We start from the raw sequence: 21,828 nt of genomic DNA, 5'->3' as shown, positions 1-21,828 counted from the left end.
AAATATTTAAAATTATGTATTAAATTTTTAATAATTTTATTTTATATTTAGTTAAACCAATTTAATTACGGTTCTATTCTAGTCAAATCATTGAATTATTAAATAAATCATTTGACTGGTTTAATGATCGGTTCGCTTCTCGTAATTTTGGTTTTTAGTATAAGTGACGGGTAGCCAGCTTTCTTCGTAGCCATTCAATATGCATGCCACTTCCAAAGTTATCAGTAAATAACATATGCTAAAGAAATAATCTAACATGAATACTACACCACATAATAATTTAATTGCACTGTCTATCACCATAATTAGAACTTTAGATGGGACAGATCATATTGCGGTAGTTAGATAGCGCAATGCATCTATGCAGGTACTTATTGACTGAGTTATTACTTTAGGCGCAATAATAATTTTTGTAGAATTTTTTAAAAAAAGTAAAGTTGAATGAATAGTAAAAAAAATTTTAAAAATATACATTATATATTATATCTTTATTTTTTTAAATATTTTTTATTGTAAGATAAACAACTTTGTTCTTGTAACAGCCCAGACCACCCGCTAGCACGATATTGTCCGCTTTGGCACACAAGGTCTCACAGTTTTGCCTTTGACGATAGGGATGCTAGCCGAAACCCCCCACACTCACTCGTCAAAATGCGTCATGTTAGGGAGAGGTATCCACACCCTTATAAGGCATGCTTTGTTCCCCTCCCAACCGATGTGGGCCTTACAATCCACCCTCCTAAGGGAGCCCAGCGCCCTCGCTGGCACATCGACCCAGATTCCGACTCGGTATCAGTAACAGGCCAAACCACCCGCTAGCACGATATTGTCTGCTTTGGCACACAAGACCTCACGGTTTTGCCTTTGACGATATGGATGCTAGTTGAAGCCCCCACACTCACTCGTCAAAACGAGTCATGCTAGGGAGAGGTATCCACACCCTTATAAGGCATGCTTGGTTTCCCTCCCCAACCGATGTGAGCCTTACAATTCTTTATTAAAAAAATACTCTTTACCTTAACCTTACTCATTTTTTGTACATAATCTTTGGCATGTTACGCGGAGCGGTCCGGCGGGTTTAGACCCGCCGCCCGCAGTTAGGCGGGGTAGGGTGGGATTCTAGAACCGTCTCAGTAGGGGCAGGGCGGAGCGAGGCAAACTTCCACCCCTATTAAAGTAGCATTTGGTAGGGGGTACTAAGACTGAGATTGGAGACTAAAATTTAGTATTGTGTTTGGTGGTTAGAAATTGAAACTAAAATTTTAGTCTCTATCTCCAAAATTAGAAAGTAGAAACACAAAGAACTAAAATTTTTGGAACAAAAACTGAAACTTTAACAAATAATATTTTTCTAAAATACCCTTATCCAAATTAATAATTTCAAGTTTACTCTCGTTTAGTTCTTCAACCACCACTTTTGTCCTATCGTCGCCACCATGACCACCACCTTTCACCTCCTAACCTTACTCCATCTCTCATCCTTACCACACACATCTTTCATCATCCCTCCTTACAATCCATCACTATCAACAACAATAATATCAAGAACAATATCAAAATCAGAATAATAATACCAACAACAACAATATCAAATATATCTCTAAATCAAAACAGAGAAAAAAGAGAAGAAAAAAGAGAAAAGGACACGGTGTAATACGACATGACAGTGGATACTATTGTCATTGTTGCTGAAAAAAGAGAAAAACAGAGATGAAAAGAGAGAGAAAATGGATGGTTGGTAGGCAAGAGAAAAAAGAGTAACATGATTTTGATTTTATTAAGGATATTTTAGTAATTTTATTTATTAAAATTTTTATTTTTATCTTAAATCAAACAAAATACTAAGACATAATTCAGTTTTCTATATTTTATACCAAACATAGTATAAAAACTTAATTTAGTTTCTATTTCTCAGTCTCTCTCCCTCAATTTCAATGTTCCTTCAGAACCCCACCTAAAAGAAGGGGAAAATGCCAAAAAAAATTAAAGGCTTCGTGTATCAACTACTCTCTATGCTATATATACTAAAATACGTTCTATAAAAACATTCATATACCTCTGATTTTACATATCATCTATTTTATTATGGTGAATGCTACCGTGATAAAGGATACTTTTTTCCTCATGTGAGAAAGTAGCATAGAGTATGCTGTTGCACTGACTCATAGCATGCGTGGCATCACGTGCAAACAATGTCTAGAGACTTCTTACTTATTGTGTAGTGGAATTATCAGGAATGGGTCAATTAGGACAGTTTGGTTATGTTTTAATGAAAGTGATTAAGTTTTTGGATTTTTTGACATTTTGTGGGTGCATATTTTTGTTACAATGGGCTTTTTATTGCTGAGCTTGAAAGAAATTATGGACTTGCTTTAGTGTTTGCAGGCTATGTTTGGGTTTCAGAATTAAAAAATAAAGTACTTTACTAAAAAAAAGTAATACATATATTTAAGGTTTTAGAATTAAAAAAATTAAAAAAAAGAAAAAAATAAATACATATATTAGGATTTTAAAATTAAAAAAATATTAAGTGTTTAGGATTGCATAAAAATAAACATTTTAGAAGAAAAATAATACAAAATGTGTTTATTGGAGGGCAAATCATGGCCAAAAAAAAGAAAAGTAAAGTAAATACATATATTTAGGATTTCAAAAATTTAAAAATAAGGTTTAGAGTTAAGAATTTAGTGTTTAGTGTTGATAGATTAGGGAGTGTGATTTATAATTTAGGGTGTATAAATTAGGTGATTGTTGACATTCATAGTGATATAATTGAGCATTAGGTTATTGTTGCCAAAATAATTGGTGAACTTGATGACTTAGTGTGTATAGTGTAATGATATCTGGTATGCTTTATTTTAAATTTAATTAAAAGTTCTAATATACACTAAATACGTAGTATGAAAATAAACAGAGTCATATATTATGCTTATATTGTTAGTGATATATATTTTGTTTTGAAAAAAAGTTTTACTTTACAATTTTTTAATTAGTGAATATTAATTTAAATTTGACAAAAAAGTATAAATTAAATGACTTGAAAATAAACACTAAAAAAAATTGAATTTGTAGTTTAAAAATAAAATAAATTAGATTGTTTTTAGTTAATTAAAAAAGTTGCAATTATTATTCAGCTAATGTTGGTTTAGGGTTTTAGGATTTATCAAAATTGATATTAGTTTGTAATTTTTTAAATTAACAAATAAGCCTCAAATTTAAAATTTAAAATTATTAATATATTGTGAAATTACAAAATTTGAATTAACAAATGTTGCAGAATTAATTTTAAAATTGAAAATTAAAAAATTTAAAATTTGAATTTTTTTAAATTTAAAATTATTTTTAACTAATGCAGGAGAATTAAGTTTAAAATAAAAAAATTTAATTAAATAATTTAATTGTAAAAGAAGTACACAAGAATTTAATACTACATAGAGCAGCATGGTCCGTTTGGAATATTCCCAAAAAGTCAAAAACACAGCATGGGTCCGTTTGGAAAGCTTGAAAAATTATTTTTTTAGCTTTTAACTTACGAAAAATAATAGTATTAATATTAGTGTAATTTTTAAAATTAAATTGTAGTTTTTTAAAAAGTTATTTAAGTGCAAAAGTTAAAAAAATAATTTTATAATAAAATTTTTTATTATATTTTTTTTAAAATAAGTATTTTTAAAACTAAAAAAATAAATACAAAATAACTTATTTATAAACTACTTTTAATATAAATTTTTATTGTTTAAACTATTTTTTCAAAAAAAATTTAACTATTTTTAATATAAATTTTTATTGTTTAAATTATTTTTTTAAAAAGAATTTAATTAAGCTGTTTAGCTAAATTGAGCCGATACCCACAAACATCCAAAACATGAGTTAATTGCAAAACTGAATGCTTCGTCACGTTCAAAAACGGAGAAAAAAAAAATTTACCTTCCATAGCTTTCCCAAAAATTGATCTGTTTCAGACAAAAACGCCCCCAAATAACTAATCATATTATATGCAAAACTAACTCTAATTAATTAAGCATAACTTCGCCCACATTTCATGTCAATTCTCGAATATCAATGACTTTGTATTTAACTAGCACCTAATTATGGGCCCCTTGAAAGAAATTACACTTAATTGACGCAAAGCAAGTAACATCATATGGTCATAGGTGCACCAACTTTCCATGACAAGTAAATAATACATCCGGCCATGGAGAGTCTGTCTAGCCTTTCCAAATGACTACCAATACAAACAGAAAGTATACAAAAATCAGTTAGTTAATTACAAATTCAGGAAAATCAAAAGAATAAGAAAAAGAAGTAGCAGTGTGTCCTAATGTTTGTCAAATTATTACATCAATCTGTTCCTAGCATTCTACACTATTAACAATGAGCAGATTTTGTAGAACTGCCCAGTTCAGTAGCCATAGTTCGCACCATAAACTGAGCCGTAGCCTCCAGTATGGCCTTGGTCAGTTGGTTGGATGGTGGAGATGCATAAACAAAACTATGAGGCGGCGGTATCATCATAGCCCTCAATAGGTTCTAACCTCCACTCACTTCCATAATAAGAATTTGGCAACCCAAGCCAAAACTTAAAAGCCTCGGCTGCCCTTCTCCTCTCTATTCTCCTGTCTTGCCTTGCCCTTGAAGCATGCTTGCTCGTGAACATTCTTGAGTGCATCTCCACATAGATTCTAGTAAACTTGGTCTTGTTTGGAGATATACCATTTTCTTCCATGCAAGCCACAATCTCCAAAGCCTTTCTAAAGAATGCAGCCCTCACACATATATCAGCCAAGGTATCCAAAAGCCCTTCATCTGGCTTCAATGGAGGAACACAAGAATTATGTTTCGAACCTTTTTTTACCATCTCCCACCTCTCCTTCACTTCATTCCAAAGCAAAAGTGCCTCTCCTGGCCTTCTTGCCAATGCGATTCCATTTGCAAAGCTTCCGTAAGTTCCCACATCAGGGTGGAACCCCTCGTCCTTCATCTTTTGAATCACTTTCTTTGCTTCTTCAACCAAACCCAACCTACAATATCCTTCGACCAACATGTTCCATGCGATCACATCCACCTTCACTCGAGGATCATTCAACATTTCATCGAAGACCTTGTGAGCCAGCTTCGGCTGACCAGAGAATGCGAAAGCTTTCATCAAAGTCGTGTAACTAATCTTGGTGGGAGCTATCCCTCTTGTTCTCATTTCATTGAAGAAGCCGAGAGCCCCAGCACTGTCATCAACCAATATGCACCCATCAATGAGTATATTATAGGACACAACATCAGGCTGAATACCTCTATCATCAACCATCTCCTTAATCAACTCTCTTGCTTTATCTATCTGAAATTGATTGCAATAACCCTTAAGAAGAACATTATATGTTATCCGATTTGCCGCCACGCCAATCCTCATCATTTCAGCAAGAACTTGCCGTGCCCTGTCCATGTAACCAGCCTTCACAAGTGCCGAAACCACCGTGGTATAAGAAACATGATCAGGATGGCTACCAGCATCGTCCTGCCGGCGCATTGCCTCTAGCATCCTCACAGTATCAGTAACCCTCCCAGCCTTCATATAACCCTTCATCAGGGTGGTGTACATTCTAGTATTTGGAGCATAAGCTTTTGGCAAAACCGGCAAATCATTGCAACTGTTAGATTCCATGAAATTCGGAAGCAATTTCGCAAAAGCATTCTCAACGTCAACATCAGCATCATTATCATCACTCTCACTTAATTCTTCTAAATTCAACTCAATTTCTCTTTCTCTTTCCCTTATTATCCTAGAAAGATCCCTTCTTCCTTCCCTCATTGCTTGAACCAATCTCTCAGCAGTTTCTAAATCGCCAAGATCAACATAAGAGGCAACAATGCAATGCAAAGTTGTGACACAAAACGGAATCCCTAATTGAAGAATCCTCTCCAAAACATAAACAAGCAAGTGCTTCCTACCAGTTCTACAACACAGCTTCATCAAAATGTTGTAACTGAACGCATCAGGTACGACGTCGTACTGAGGCATTTCATTGAACACCTGCAAGAACATGTTAGAGTCACCCAAATTGGCACAGGCATTAAGCACCGCATTGAATGCGGCGGTGTCAGGCATTGATGCTGCGGCAACTACACCGCCACTGGAGAGTTTTCGAAGGCGGCGGGTGACGCCCTTGAAAAGACGGAGAGCCTCGGCGGGGCCATTGTCATCGGAAGAGGTGAGGCGGCTGACGACGGCTGACCAGGCCTTGACGTTAGGGAGGTAGCCGGAACGGAGCATGGACTTGAGGACGGAGGCGGCGTAGAGCGTGTGACCGGCATTGGAGGCGGCGACAGCAAGGAGTCCGAGGCAGTTGGCATCGAGGCGGTGGAGCTGGCGTTCATGTCGGAGGCGCGTGACAATAGACTGGGCGCGCTTGAGCCCCGAAATGGTTTTCTGAAAAGAAAGCTGAGAAACTAAGCGACTCAAACATGTTGAATTTGGAAGGTGTTGGAGATTAGAGTACAGTTCCCATGCTTCTTCTGTTTTTCTCTGACGTAAGAGATAGAGAAGGTTCTGGTCTTGGCTTTCGGCTGTGGTTGTGAGGTGTGTGAGCTTGGTGGTGATGGTGGTGGTGGAGGGGGTGCACGCGAGGGAGGAGCACGTGGTGGGGAATTTGAAAGGAGAAGGGAAAGTGTAAGGGAATGGGTATGGTTTAGAGGAATAAGAAGCAAGAGGAGGAGGTGAGGTTGTTTGTGATGATGAAGGAAGAGGTTGTAGTATTCCGTTCATGGTTTACTTCTCATTTGATAATTAAGCAAAGTCGTAATGAGTTGTGTAAATTGCAGAGGTTGTGTATGTGAGGATAAGCGAGGAAAAGATATTTGAGTGGGTTTGTGGGTGCGAGTAGGGGTGTTCGGTTTGCGGTTTGGTTCGGTTTTTAGAAGAAAAGTCATCTGAACTAATTACACATAAAATATTCGGTTTGGTTTGGTTCGATTTTTTTTGGGAGACCAACCAAACCTTTAATTGGTTAGATTCGGTTTTTGGTTTTTATCTCACTTATTCAAAAAAAGTTCCATGTCCTGCAAGGCTGCAACGATTTCACAAATTCTTTCTCATTCACCTTCTCTTTTCCTGCATTTACATTGAAAAAACAGAATTGAAATATAATCAATAGAACAGAACAAAAAAATTTAAAATTAAAACATAAAATTAGAATCAACAACCCAACCAAAGAATCAAGAATAACCCAGTCAAATATTTATTACAAATCAGAATCAACAAGACTAAACCAGAATTTCAAAAAAATCAGAATCAGAACAAAGAAAATCAAAACAAACCTGAGGCCGAGGCTCCATTGGAAAGGACGAGGGAGATGCTATGACAGAGGTGACGAGGCCAGAAGAACTGGAGAACAAATTAAAATGAAGAATAGTTCATGAATTCTAAGTTTGCGAGCGGTTTATAACTCACACTAGCTCTTGAAAAGCTATATGTCACACATGTACAAAGCAAGCATTGAATTCACTCATTTTAGTATGCCTAAGATGCCTTAAATAATACTGGCAAAATAAAACAAACAAACAAGTTAAAAGAGCTTAAGGACATTTAGGCAATCAAAGAATTGATGCAATTGTGATGGATTGTCCAAAAGAAGAGTTTTAGCATATGATATGTAGTGATTGAAATTCAAATTTCAAAGAAACCAACATGACATTTACAGACAACACATGTACTCAAAACTCAAATCAATGAAAAATTTTTAGCACTTTACCCAATTCTTTATCACAAATATTCATCTCAACAATGAATCATGCCAAAGAATCAAGCCTTTTAAATCACATGATAGCTACAACATGTAATTCAAAATCCAAGATAGTCATAGAGACATTTTATCGAATACTTGGCTTCCAAAGGCATAAACAACACAAAATAGCACTAACAAGCATTTTTTCAACATCAATTCACACAGTTCACCATATATAACACAAATTCAGCACCAATATCCGTCAAAGAATCAAGAATAAACATTTATAATCACATCAATGCATATTAAGAATAATTACATGCAAACGAACATTGATTTTCAAAGATTGAACCAAAAATTCATTAAAAGTTCTCTGAGACAGTTTATCGAACACGTGGCGTGCAAATGCATCAAACAACTCAAATAACACAACCAAGCCTTCTTTCAACTTCAATTCACCAAATTCAGCATCAATTACACAAAATCAACAACATATTGCAGAAACTCAGCAGCAAATCAGCAAACAATCCGAACCAAATGAAATTCAAACACAAGAATCATAATAGCATGATTAATTACGTACAAACTAACACCCAAAAATCCTAATTCTACTCTAAATCCAACTAACAGCAGCAAGTTTTTGGCAAAAACAACCTTAACGCAGTGAATTAACGCAATCAAACATCACTGGAACAATTTCAGCATCAAAATTCATCAAAATCAGCAATAAAACAGAGAATCTCCATACAATCAAACAATCACAGCAATAATTTCTCAGCAAAATAGTGATCAACACAGCAATTAACACAATCAGACAATTCCAAACACTTCAACAATCTAAAACCTAATGTATTAAATCTAACCTAACTTAATCAACCTAAATCTACTAAGATTAGAAAACTAAACGGAACTAACTTTAAAACTGATTCAAAAATTAAAATTGAAACTCTTATTGAACCTAAACCAAATTAAACAAAAATTAAAGGAATTGAAAAAGAGTTGTTCAAGAACCTGTAATGAAGAACAGAGTAAGAAATGATCAGGGAGGGAAGATGCAATTGTAGTGGCAGTGACCAGCGGCGTCACCGGGTGGTGTTGCAGCTTCAGGGTGGTGCCGGCGTTGGTGAATTGCTAGCCGGAAACTGGAGAACAGGGATGGAGTGCGTCTCGGAGGGCAATGCGGTGGAGAAACAGAGGTGAGCTCCTCGATGCTGGGTTAGAGGGAGAGGCAGCGCTTGTGGTGACTCTAGTTCGCGAAACAGGGAGTGGAGAGAGACAGAGAAGGAGGTCTGTGAGAGAGAGTCGCCGCGATGCTGGGTCACAGAGGGGAAGGGCTCGACGGCAGTGCTGGCTCAGTCGAGGGAGAAGAAGGGTAGGAGTAAGGGGCTGACGCCGGTGGGTTCTGATTCGAGGCGAGAAACAGGGGAAAGGCTTCGGTGGGTTTATGATGGTGGGTGGAGGAGAGGCCGACGGTGATGGTGGAGCTCGAAGAAGATGGCGGTTCGGCGGCTCTGAGGACTCCGATGTGATGGTGAAGCCGAAGGGGAAAGGGGAAGAAAAGGAAGAAAAAGAAGGGAGGAGAGGCTGGCTTCGGTGGGTGTGTGTGGGGCTCGAGGGGAAGAAGAAGAACTGGGTGGGGCTCGGTGGGTTGCGGCGGCACTGGGTGGATGAAGATGGCGACGGACAGAAGGGGAAGAAGATTGATGCGCAGCGTTGAGAGATGGGGGAAGTGTGGCTGCCCGAGAGGGGTGAGCGAAAGGGGATTAAGCCGCATGGTTTTGAAAACCGGATCAGACCGGCCGGTCAAACCAGTTCGACCGGAAATCGGAGAACCTTATGGTTCGATCCATGCTGAAAATCGTCATTCTAAAAACTGTTAAAAAAAACCCATTAAATTGGCCGAGAACCAAACTGAACTTCGCCCGGTTTTCACAAAAAGGGTCAGACATGGTGTAAAGGAATTTTTTTCTTAAATAAAATAAAAAAATTTAATAATTCTTCGAATAAGATATTTTAGATGTAGGGAAAATGACTGTTATTGACTTTTTAAATTTTTGACAAATATATTCCTGACAAAATTTAAATACAAAAAGTTTTTTATTTTAACAAACGGAGGACAATTTAAATATATTTGCCTCTCATACACTAAACGGAACTAGCTGACGTGGATGAAACGGTGTCCAGGTGTCCGTTACGGTGCCACATTGAAAGGGGAATAAAGTTCAAAGGACAAATAAGTTCTTGACGTCATTTTGCAAATAAAATTCGAAGGACATATAGGTCCTTGAGAATTTAGTTCATTATACTTCTATTATGCTTCTATTATGAGAATTTAATTTATAAAATTATGCTTGTATTTTGAAATCTAGTTAACTTGTTATATTATACAATTTAGATTATTTGTATTAAAATTGCAGAAATTGGGCTTGTTCTGTTCCTACTTTTTTTTTCTTAAATTGCATTAGTTCAGTTTTCTCACATTAATTAGCATTAGTTATAATTAGTGCATTTGTGTATTATATTAGAATTTGTTAAATTACATTAGTTCAGTTTTCATCATACCAGTGATATTAGTTAGCATCAGTTCATTTATGCATCAAGTTAGCATTAGTTCGCTTGTGCATCATTCATGTATTAAGTTAGCATTAGTGCATTTGTGTATTATATTAGAACTAGTATTTTTATCCGTAATAACATTACAGGAATAAATTTTTTTTTAAAATTATAGTTCACTTTGTTCTAACAGTATAAATTATGTATGACACAAAAGATTTATAAAATCAAACTTCTTTTACAAAAAAGTCGTAAGTTGACAAAAGTCTCTAGCTAAGAAGACCAAGATATCTGTAGATAAAAAATTAAATAATAAGATTTTTATTTATTGTTTTTATATGAAAAATTCTAATTTTTTATTAATAATTAATTTTAACATTCGTTATCTAAAATTTAAAATAATTTAACGTGTATACTTTTATATTTAAAATATTTTAATTGTAAAAAAATATCGGATGACATATTTTGATTTGTCAAATTACTAATATAAAATATAAATTATATATAGAGTAAAAATAGTAGAGAGAAATAGAAAAATGGAAAGAGGTAGATGGGAGAATTTAGGAAGGGAGTTTATTAATTTTGAAAAAAAATATTTTCTCTCAATTTTAATAAGAGTGTCATATGACACATTTGATTATTAAATTAGATAGTAATATATGATACATATAGAAGCATAATGAACTAAATTCTCAAGACCTATTTGTCCTTCGAACTTTATATGCAAAATGACGTTAAAGACTTATTTGTCCTTCGAACTTTATTCCTCTTTCAGTGTGGCACCATAACGGACACCTGGACACCGTTTCATCCACGTCAGCCAATTCTATTTGGTGTATGAGAGGCAAATAGACGGAAGGATTAAATTGTCCTCCGTTTGTTAAAGTCAGGAACTTTTTGTATTTAAATTTTGTCAGGGATGTATTTGTCAAAAATTTAAAAAGTTAGGAACCTATCTGTCCTTTTCCCTCAGATTTATTCTCAAGAATATAGTTTTTTTAGTGATTAGGGCAAGTTCACCGTACCTCCAAAACTCTATAATTTATATAGAGTTCGTCGCACATCCCTGAACTCTATGATAAGTTTTTAAAATAAAAGCATGCATGTTGATGTGCAGAACAACACAATTTTGTTGTTCATTTTCTTTCTCTTACTGTTGACATTTTCTCTACGATGTCAAGAAATCCATTATTATCCATTCATTACGATGGTGAAATAGTTTATGATGAAGAATGTTCAATCATTTTTAGATCGGGATAACCGATAATTACCTATATGACACCGGAAGTCGACAGTTTAACAACTTTGAAGAATTTGATATTATATTCTGTCGAGCAACAAGAAGCAAAAAGGGTGAAAAAATTTACTACACATATCTGACCGAAATTAATGGCAGTTTGTTTTATAAAAGGTATAGAGTAAAATATCATTTTTGTCCCCGACGTTTGGGGTAAGTCCCAAAATTGTCCCTAATGTTTCAATCGTCCTATTTAAGTCTCTAACGTTTCAAAATTGACTCATTATTGTCCTGCGGTTAGGGATCCGTTAACAGAATTAACGGTGGGACAAAATGGAGACGATTTTGAAACATTAGGGACTTAAATAGGACGTAAACGTTAGAGACAAAAAAATACATAAAATATATTTTAATTTAATTTTATCTTTCAATAATATTAATTTTTTACTATACATAGTATTCAATTATTTTTTAATTACATCTAAATAAATTACACTTAATCACATTACTTTCATTTTAAATATTTTTTTATAATTTTAAAGAATTTTGATACATTAGAGACAAAATATATAATTTATATTTTATTGTATATATATATTTTTTCTACAAGTTTATATACTAGTCATTCTACAAACATTTCATGATAACTAAAAATCTTTAAGAGTAAAATTATAAAAAAAAATTAATTTATTTAAAATGAAAGTAATATGATTAAATGTAATTTACTTAGATGTGATTAAAAAATAATTGAATACTATGTATAGTAAAAAAATTGATATTATTGAATGATAAAATTAAAATTTATTTCTATGTATCATTTTTGTCCCCAACGTTTTCATCCTATTTAAGTCCCTAACATTTCAAAATAGTCTCAATTTTGTCTCGCCGTCAATTCTGTTAACGGATCCCTAACGGCAGGACAACATTGAGTCAGTTTTGAAACGTTAGGGACTTAAATAGGACGATTGAAACGTTAGGGACAACTTTAAGACTTACCCCAAACATTGGGGATAAAAACGACACTTTACTCAAAAGTATATTATAGTTGTATTGTCTCTATTGCTATTATATTTATCAGACCACAGTTGTGAGAAATATTTTTATTTTCTTTAATTAGGTACTGTTTGCGCGATGACGAGGACGTATGGCTTATAAGGTCGTGGCACAACTGATGGTCAAATATTCATCTGTTGGAATTATTCGTGTATTTCGTTAAAGTGGGTGGTTGAGGATCATCTGCAGATACTGTCGATGATACTCTGTTGAGTGGAGCTGTTAGACGAACTATCAGAAGAACTATGGTAGATTTAAATATGCCACCTAAAGGTAGTCAGGAGCGGTCTAATGTTGAAGTTCGTAATGTTGACATAATGGACGACGGTGTTGAAAGTCATGATGGTTCTACTATCAGAGATCCGATGATGGATTAGTATGAAGTTAACCCCGACGACAGAGACGATGCTGATGAAGAACCACCTGAAATTTCTAATGATGGTGATGAGGAAGAAGAGATGAACTACTACGGTGACACACAGATCACCCTTATACAGCCTGCCATTTCTCGACCATATGACCGGCCGGATTATTTCACGAGGTTGAATCTTGATACAATGACTTCGAATTGGTTGTTTACCCAGGGAGGCCCTAAAGAGGATCCAAGCAACGAGTTTGAGGTTGGAAAACAATTTAAGAACAAAGAAAAAGTCATGTTGGTAGTTAAGCAGTATAGTATCAAGAGGGCTGCGGATTACAAAATAGTAGAGAGTGACCAGTTGAGGTACAATGCATAGTGTATCCAGTTTAGACCTGGTTGTAATTGGAGCATACTCATATCATATCGCCAAAATCAAGAAAAGTGGGAGGTTAGGTGATACACTGGGCCTCATTCTTGCATGCAAACTTTGATGGGATAATATCATGGTAGGTTAAATTCGAAAGTGATTACACAACACATTTTCACGATAGTCAAAGCTAATCTAATCAGCATCAGGGTTATCCAATGAGGTGTAGAGAATCACTTTGGTTACAAGGCGTCCTACAGAATGGTTTGGCTTACAAAACAGATAGTCATTGCTAGAATATATGGCAATTGGGAGGAGTCATACAACGAGCTTCCTCGTTGGTTATTCGCTATGCAGATGTACATGCCTGATAAGATTTATTTCAACTTTGGTTATTCACTGTTAAAAAATTCAGACGTGTACAATAAGCCAACTAATTATGTCTCTTTAGGTACTTAGGTGCAACTAGTGACTCAGCCTTGGCTTGGTTCCACCGACACAGTCATGTTTTATCGGGTCTTTTGGACGTTCCACTGTGTGTTGAGGCTTTAAAGCATTGCAAGTCACTTATTTCCATTGATGGCACTCACTTATATGGTAAATACAGTAGGACCTTACTGATGGCCATAGCTCAAGACGGCAACGCAAACATTCTGCTTATTGCATTTGCCGTTGTTGAGGGTGAGACAAAGGAGGCGTGGTCGTTCTTTCTGTCGTACCTGCAAGAGCATGTCACACCACAACCCGGGCTCTTAATGATTTCAAACAGACACAAATCCATTGATGGTATACTGAACGGTGAAGGGAGTTTATGGAAACCACCTCACGCCTTCCAGGCATTTTGTACAAGACACATTGCAGCCAACTTCATGAGTCACTTTAAGAACAAAAACTTGAAGAAGGTTCTTATTAACGCAGCGTATTCGAAGTCGTAGCGTGAGTTTGCTCATTATTTTGCCCGGCTGAGGGGAAAAAATATAGTAATCACAAACTGGCTTGAAGAAATGCCACGGTCACGGTGGGCACAGTATGCTGATGAGGGTCTTCGATTTGGTCATCTGATGACCAATATCTCCGAGTGCATTAACGCTATTATGAAGGGTTCCTGCAATTTGTCGATCACGGCTCTTGTTAAGTCAAGTTATTTCTGATTGGGTGAACTATTTGCAAGGAAGTGTTCCGAGGCACTGGCCCAACTTCAAGTCTGTGCTGAATTCTCTTAGACATTGGTGAAAGCCATAGACTTCAACTCTAAGCACGTGAATACTATGAATGTGTACCAATTTGATCGATCGGGGACAAACTTCACGGTTGAAGAGTTAGCGGCAGTTCCTTGTCGTCACGCCCTCGCAACTTGCTCTCATGCAAGACTTGATTGGAAGCGGTTTGTACATCCTGTGTATCTCTCAATTTAATTAACTAAGTAATAATAATATGAAATGTTATTGTAAGTATTTATAATACCTCTCCATCAAAGGAAATCGACGAGTATTAAAGCCGTCAGGCCGTAGCAGCAGAATATGGTGATAAGCCCAGGACAGCAGCAAGCTGACACACCCACCCAAATTACGTTGACCATGCTCTGTGGCATGGCACATTTGGTGGTACAGCCATGCCAGTACAGTCGAGCCCCACGATAACTGACCACACGTATCAAGGTCCTCCAGTAGGGGGAGCCACTTGATGTGCACCTGAGAGTCAGATGCATTTGGGAATAGAAAGTCCCCTATCAACTGCATAATGTACCCTCTTGTGTACCTCATTAGGCACACCTATGTGATGTCCTACTCCAGCTCTCCACAAACCGTGTTGTGGAACCAAGTGAGCTTCACAGTCTACTTCGTCTGTGACTCTCTGTCGTCTGGGTTGGAAACAACACCCAGAATCTTCTCACATAACTCCTCGATGGTGCATCCCTGATGGTGCTGCTCCCACCCACCAATGCATCCACTCACAGGATCACTGTCGATCTTGAGTCCCAACTGATAGGCCACGTCCTGCAGGGTGATAGTCATCTCTCCGCACAGTAGATGAAACGTGTGGGACTCAAGTCTCCACCTTTCTATCAAAGCCGAGGCAAGTGGCCAATCGTGCTCGAACTCGACCATATAGGCCGCATACTCAAACCTGACTCGTCTGAGATATGGCCTAATCTGCTCCAGCAGCCGTGTCATCAAATTCCTCCTGGTGCGCAAGATCCGAGGCACCTACCAAACGAAAACAAAAATAAAAAAAAGGGACAGTGAACACATAAAAAATAACAAGTTCATTGCTTATTAATTACAATAAAATAAAAAATAGTTAAAAAAGCGTACCACTCGATCGAACCTGCCAGCAATGTGCTCTGCATGGTCCAATCGGTACATCTCACCCTCATAACCCAATAACTGCTCCTCCATCAAAATACAATCTAGTAAAATAAAATCACACACACTGAATTTAGTTCCTTTTACGTTAACTAAATTATTAAAAAAATATGTAAATCCAAAATAGCTTATAAACTTAGTAATTCTACTTCTGTCCCAGCTAATTGACGTCATCAACTAACTAATTAATCAATAAATAACTAATTAATTATTCCACTAACTACATTCCGATTCACAACTTAAACTAATTATTCTGACTAAACTAACTAACAATTTATTTTGTTATACTACTTAACATGTTATAGACAATAAACAATAACTATACTTAAAAACAATAACATAAAAAATTTAACTAACATAAAAATAGTAAGTCTAAAAAATACGTAAACAGTAAATCTGTAACCCTAACTAACATGCAACCTATAAGTAATAATTTTATCCAACATGTAAACAGTAACTCTAACTAAGCTAAAAAAAATAACTCTAAGTAAGCTAAAAAATTAACACTAACTAACCCATTATTTGCTGACCTGGAACTGAGAATGTCGTCTACAATGAACTTTATGGGCGTCAAAAAAACAAAGAGAAAGGAGGAATAGAGTGAATTTGGAAGAGAGATTGGAAAAGAAAGGGACAAAGACAAATGGCCCCACTGGTACATATAATGTGCCGAACTCATCATAGAGTTCGAGGGGTACGGCGAACTTGCCCTAATTACCAAAAAAAAATTGTATTCCTAAAAATAAAGCTGAAGTATCTTGTTTGGGGAATTATTAAATTTTTTATTTTATTTAAGAAAAAAATCCTGGTGAAAAATGAAAACCCCTTTCTCCCTTCCTTCTCCCCTAACCCCTTTCTTCTTTTTATTTTTTTTTTTCAGAAACAAATTGAGCCAAAGAAACCCTAGCCATCACCACCTTCGCAAGCAGTGGCACATCACCGCCATCCATCCGTCCGTCTGTTAGTCCATCAAGCTTCCCTCGTGCTCCAAATCTCCAACCCCAGTTCGCTTTCACTGATCGCAGCTTCTTCCTCGAGGTCAGCTCAGCGTCCGTCATCTTCGTTTGCTCAGCTGCACTTCTGCCGCCAAGTCATTGAATCCCTTTTTCTTTGCGGATTGATGTTCTTCCCCCTTGCTTCACATTCAATCTGGCAGAGTACTCACTTTCCACCCTCCAATTCGTTCTGCTAAACGCATCACAAAGCACTAGTTGCAGAACTCTGCCGTCGCTGCGCCGACGAGGACGACCTTAAACTTCTACCGTCTTATCGTTGTCGTCTGTCGCTGTCTGTCCTCCTATGCGATCGAAGGTGAATGACTCAGAGCTCACTTGTTCTTCGTTTTTTTATGCTTTGTTCAAAAATCATTGAATGATTATTGAATTTTTTTGTTTTTGTTGAATGATATATGATTAATGATTATTGATTAACTCTCTGCTGCTATTTTTTGTTTTCCATTTTCTGATTTTTTTGGGTTATGATGTGCTACTGTCTGCTGGTGATGAATTGCTTTGTATTTACTATTTTGGCCTTTTTTTGGAAAGTGAAGTATTGCTGCTGCTTTGTGTTTACTATTTTGTGAATTTTTGGATAGTGATATATTGTTACTGTTTTACTTTTTACTATTTTGTGATTTAATTATGTTTAAATTGTGAGTTTGTAACTCTCTTAAACTCCTAATGATTCATTGTTTTATGATTTAATTATGCTTAGATTGAGTTTTGGCAAATTTTTTTTTGTGGCTAAGGATAAGAAAAGAAACAAAGAAAACACACTAAACACTAGGGACGTAGTCCCGTTGCAACAACACTGTTAAAACTTTCCAAATCTCATTCCATTCCAATTGTTGTATACAATGAGATGCTGCATATTTAGCCAAAGTATCAGCAACTTGGTTGGCATCTCTTTGAATTAGATTGACTTCTGCTCTCCAATTCCAACTTAGAACCTCTTTGATTTTAGTCACCAAATCATTATCAGAACTTTGCACTTGGTTGTTTCTATCATTAACAAGGATAAAAGCATCCAAAAAATCCGTCTCGCAAGTGACCTCTCTAAACCCAGCTTTTCATGCTAGAATTAGCCCTCTCCAAATTGCAAAAAGCTCGCTTCGAAGAATAGTAGCAGGTGGTAAAGAACTAGCACAACCACGCAACCAAGAGCCATTATAATCATGCAATACACACCCAAAACCAACAGATTCACCAAATATACTAGCATTACAATTTTCTTTAACCAAAAATTGGGTAGGAGGAGACGAAGAAAGTAGCAAATAAGAAGGAGTAGACACATGATGTATAGATAAGAACTTATGAAGTTCAAATTGAGAAGCATGAATAAGAGCTATAAACTTACACATTCTCCATGGATTAGCTGGATTAAAAACATCATTGTTACGATCTCTCCAAATCCACCAAATAGTCGCCGAGAAGAGGAAGGCATTGGAATTCATGCCACTGCGCAACCAGCAATCTAATTGTTGACCGTGAACTTCCAAATTCAAATTATGCCAGATAGCTTTGGCCTTGGGGCACTCACGAAGACAGTGAGAAATCGTTTCAGGTTCAGTATTACACCGAGGGCACAAATCAGAACTGTCCAAACCTCTATGAAATCGAAAAGCAGTCGTAGGAATTGCATTATGAATACATAGCCGAATAAAAATTTTTTACTTTTCGGGAACTCGGATCCGCCATAACCAAAGACAATTGGTCTACTCCTCCCAACCGAAAACACGCTTACAAAGCCACAAGTAGCCATTTCTAGAAGAATAAATAATGGAAGGAGTTGCTGACCACCTCCAACTAGCCCCCTCACCCATTTGACAATCTGGATTATACGAAAGAATACTCTGTTTAACAAGGTCAGGTAAGGGAGTGTGGCACCTCTTAAGCTTCCACTGTCCATCCTCCCAAAAATCACTGATATTACTCTCAAATCCAGAAATATGAACATACAGCACTTCCTTGGCCAAAGGACCTTCCATCCTCCATTTTCCAAACCAAAAAGATTGGTTAAGAGGACCAATATTCCATGTGAAACCATCTCTTAGAAGATTAAAGGCCTTGCAAATACTTCTCCATACATGAGATGCATTTCTGGGAGGCATGAAGAGACTAGTATCAAACTTTTTGAGGTATTTATGAAAAATCAGTTGGACCCAAAGTTTCTTCAAACAGTTAAAGAGCTACCAAATTATCTTTCCTATCAGAGCAATATTAGCGCAAGCCAGATCTCTAATGCCAAGCCCACCAAATTTCTTTGGGGTTATAACTGTATTCCAATTAGTCAGACTTAAACCCCTTCCATCAACCTTTCCTTTTCATAGAAAAAAGCCGCATCATAAATGTAATCTTATCAGATACAGAAGAAGGAAACAAAGATACCTACATTCGATAAGTTGGAATGGAAGCCACTACTGAATTAATGAGACAAAGCATGCCGGCTCTATTGAGAAGTCTGCCCTTCCAGTTAGCAAGCCTACCTTTGATCTTATCCACAATACCATTAAAAGAGGCTCTAGTAACTCTAGCATGGTGAAGATTAACTTCAAGATATTTACCTAAGTCTTGGGTAAAGCGGATAGAAGAGACACCAGTAAAAAGCTCTTTCCTTCTATTATTGACATTCTTAGAGCACAGGGCCTTTGATTTGTCCAAATTGATATTCATCCCCGATGCTCTACAGAAGCTTTGGAGGGCATGCATAACACATTCTACCTGAGATTTTTGCACTTTACAAAACAGAAGAAGATCGTCTGTAAATATGAGATGAGAAATTCTAGGACCACCCCTAGTCACTGCCACTGGATCCCAAATGCCCGAATCAACCTGATTAGCAATGTACCTAGCTAGGCGCTCCATACATAAAACGAAAAGGTAGGAAGACATGGGGTCTCCCTGCCGAAGGCCTCTTCTAGGAGCAAAACTGTCTAATCTATTTCCATTCCATAATAAAGTCAACGAGGAAACTCGAACACAAGTCATAATTAATTTGATAGTAGACGAAGAAAAACCAAACTTGCCCAAAGTATGCTCTAGGAACCGCCAATCAATCCTGTCATAAGCTTTTTCCAAGTCTATTTTGAAAGCAAGAGTTCCTTTACAGGACTTGGTCTGTTTCATGAAGTGTAGAATCTCTTGAACAATGATTATATTGTCGGGGGCGTCCCTCCCTGGGATAAACCCACCTTGAAGAGGACCGATAATCTTTGTCAAAAAAAGGTCGAAGGCGATTAACAAGAACCTTTGTGATGACCTTATAGACCACATTACATAGACTAATAGGGCGAAAATCCTTGAAATAAGAAGGAACATCTACCTTTAGGATAAGCACAATAAGAGTCTCCATGATTCTTGTATCAATAAGATTACCCCTTAAAGCACTCTTCACAAGTTGCCAAAATATCCACTCCTACAATTTCCCAATACTCCTTAAAGAAATAAGTCTGAAAGCCATTCAAACCTGGAGCCTTAAAGGAGTTCATGCTAAACACTGCTACTTTAACCTCAGCAAGAGTCACTGGAGCAGTAAGTGTCTCACAAGCTTCAGCACTAAGGCAAGGCAAAATAACGTCTCCCAAGCAATCAACTTCTACCTCCTCTATAGAACAAAAGAGATTCTTAAAGAAAGAGGTGGCTTCTTATTGAAGAATTTCTGAATCTGTAGACCAGGAATCATAAAAAATAATAGCCTATTAATCTTATTAAATCTCCTGCAAATCAACGTTTGAAGGTGGAAGAACTTGGTGTTTTTGTCACCAAACCGCACCCATTGTTCCTTTGACTTTTGAAACCAAAACAACTCCTCCTGAAGTAAAATGCGGTTATAATCTTCATTAAGTTTCTTTTCTTTAATCCTTAATGAAAAAACATCAGTCACCTCCAACCTCTTTTGAATGGCGCTGATCTGATTCTCTAAATTCCTCTTCTTAGTAAAAATATTATCAAAAACCTTAGCATTAAAATCCAAGGACCCTTGCTTAACAGCATTTAAATTTGTAGGGATACTATGATTATTACCACTCCATGCATTTTGTACAACTTGCTTGAAGGAAGGGTGAGTACTTCAAGCAACTTGGAAACGGAATGGCCTATCTCCCTTTGGCTGAGAAATACCATGGCACCTTAATAAAATAGGACAATGATCAGAGTGAAGATGACATAAGATTTCAGCATAAGCCTCGGGAAATAAAGAAAGCCAAGAGCTATTGATAAGCACTCCATCCAGCTTCTTTGCGATATCTATATTATTATGAACTCTTCTATACCATGTAAAATTTCTGCCTATCATTCGGAGATCAAAAAACCCACAATCATCCAAAGTTGAGGAGAATAAAGCAGCTCTGTGACTGGAGAAATGACCTCCATTAACTTCATCTTCTTTGAGAATTTCATTAAAATCTCCCATAACTAGCCAAGGGCCTTCAAAAGAAGTTGCCAAACTAGAAAGATACTCCCAAAGAAGAATTCTATGCTCAAACTGAGGGCTAGCATAAATTGCACTACACCTCCAATTATAAGAACCCAAATAAAAATCAAAGGTAATGCATTGATCAAAGCTATTTATTAGCTGGCAAGTTAAGTTGGGAATTGAAGAGAGGAACCAAATTCCCCCTTTATGCCCAGCAGCTTCAACAATTCCTACAATATTATAACCAAGACCCTCCCAAAAGGATTTCAAATTATTGAAAGAAGAGTGAGTTTCAACAATAATAAAAAAAGATGGATGAAATTTATTAACTAATTTCTTGCAGTGAACCCGTGCCAATTTGTTTGAGGCACCCCTAATATTCCACATCAAAATATTCAGTCTATCCATAATCAACAAAAAAAAATTGTACCCAAGCTTGCGACTTCATACTGCGGCTTTTGCCATTGTCGTAGGTCCACCTTCCACACTAACCCCTTCTTCACGCGCCGTTGCATCTGTTTCATTCTGGTTCACTGGGGAAGATTGCAAAGATGCTGGTCTGTGTCTCTTTCTTGCCGTTTCAATAAGAGGAGAATGAGAAACAATGCTCTGTTTAGCTTTTTCTGAAAACGCTTCAGAGATGCCAAATACCTCAGCCTTATTGGCCTTGACCCCTTTCCTCACCTTATTAGAACCAAGCTTAGTCTCCTTATGGCCCAAAGAAAAGCCTATTCTCTTTATGTTTGCATATCCTCCTTTATTTA

General features: G+C 36.6%; 1 protein-coding gene across 3 annotated transcripts; it reads right to left on the bottom strand.

Moving 5' to 3' along the window:
- Positions 1–4,100: 4,100 nt before the first annotated feature.
- Positions 4,101–21,619, bottom strand: LOC112716068 (pentatricopeptide repeat-containing protein At3g09650, chloroplastic). 3 transcript variants are annotated; one of them, XM_025767921.3, is made up of 3 exons: positions 21,495–21,619; positions 7,309–7,375; positions 4,101–7,102 (listed from the first exon to the last, which is right to left on the bottom strand). In XM_025767921.3, exon 3 carries the CDS (start codon positions 6,755–6,757, stop codon positions 4,493–4,495), a length of 2,265 nt encoding a protein of 754 aa, XP_025623706.1. In that variant the 5' UTR covers positions 6,758–7,102; positions 7,309–7,375; positions 21,495–21,619; the 3' UTR covers positions 4,101–4,492. The 3 variants fall into 3 exon arrangements, with proteins under 3 accessions (XP_025623706.1, XP_025623705.1, XP_025623707.1); XM_025767920.3 differs by lacking the exon at positions 21,495–21,619 and adding an exon at positions 8,727–9,575; XM_025767922.3 differs by lacking the exons at positions 7,309–7,375; positions 21,495–21,619 and adding an exon at positions 8,727–9,456.
- Between the last annotated feature and the right edge of the window lie 209 nt (positions 21,620–21,828).

The sequence above is a fragment of the Arachis hypogaea genome, chromosome 10, assembly GCF_003086295.3.
Source record: "Arachis hypogaea cultivar Tifrunner chromosome 10, arahy.Tifrunner.gnm2.J5K5, whole genome shotgun sequence".
NCBI lineage: Eukaryota > Viridiplantae > Streptophyta > Magnoliopsida > Fabales > Fabaceae > Arachis > Arachis hypogaea.
The sequence above is the reverse complement of the archived record's forward strand: the minus strand, read 5'-3'. Positions and strand labels throughout refer to the sequence as shown.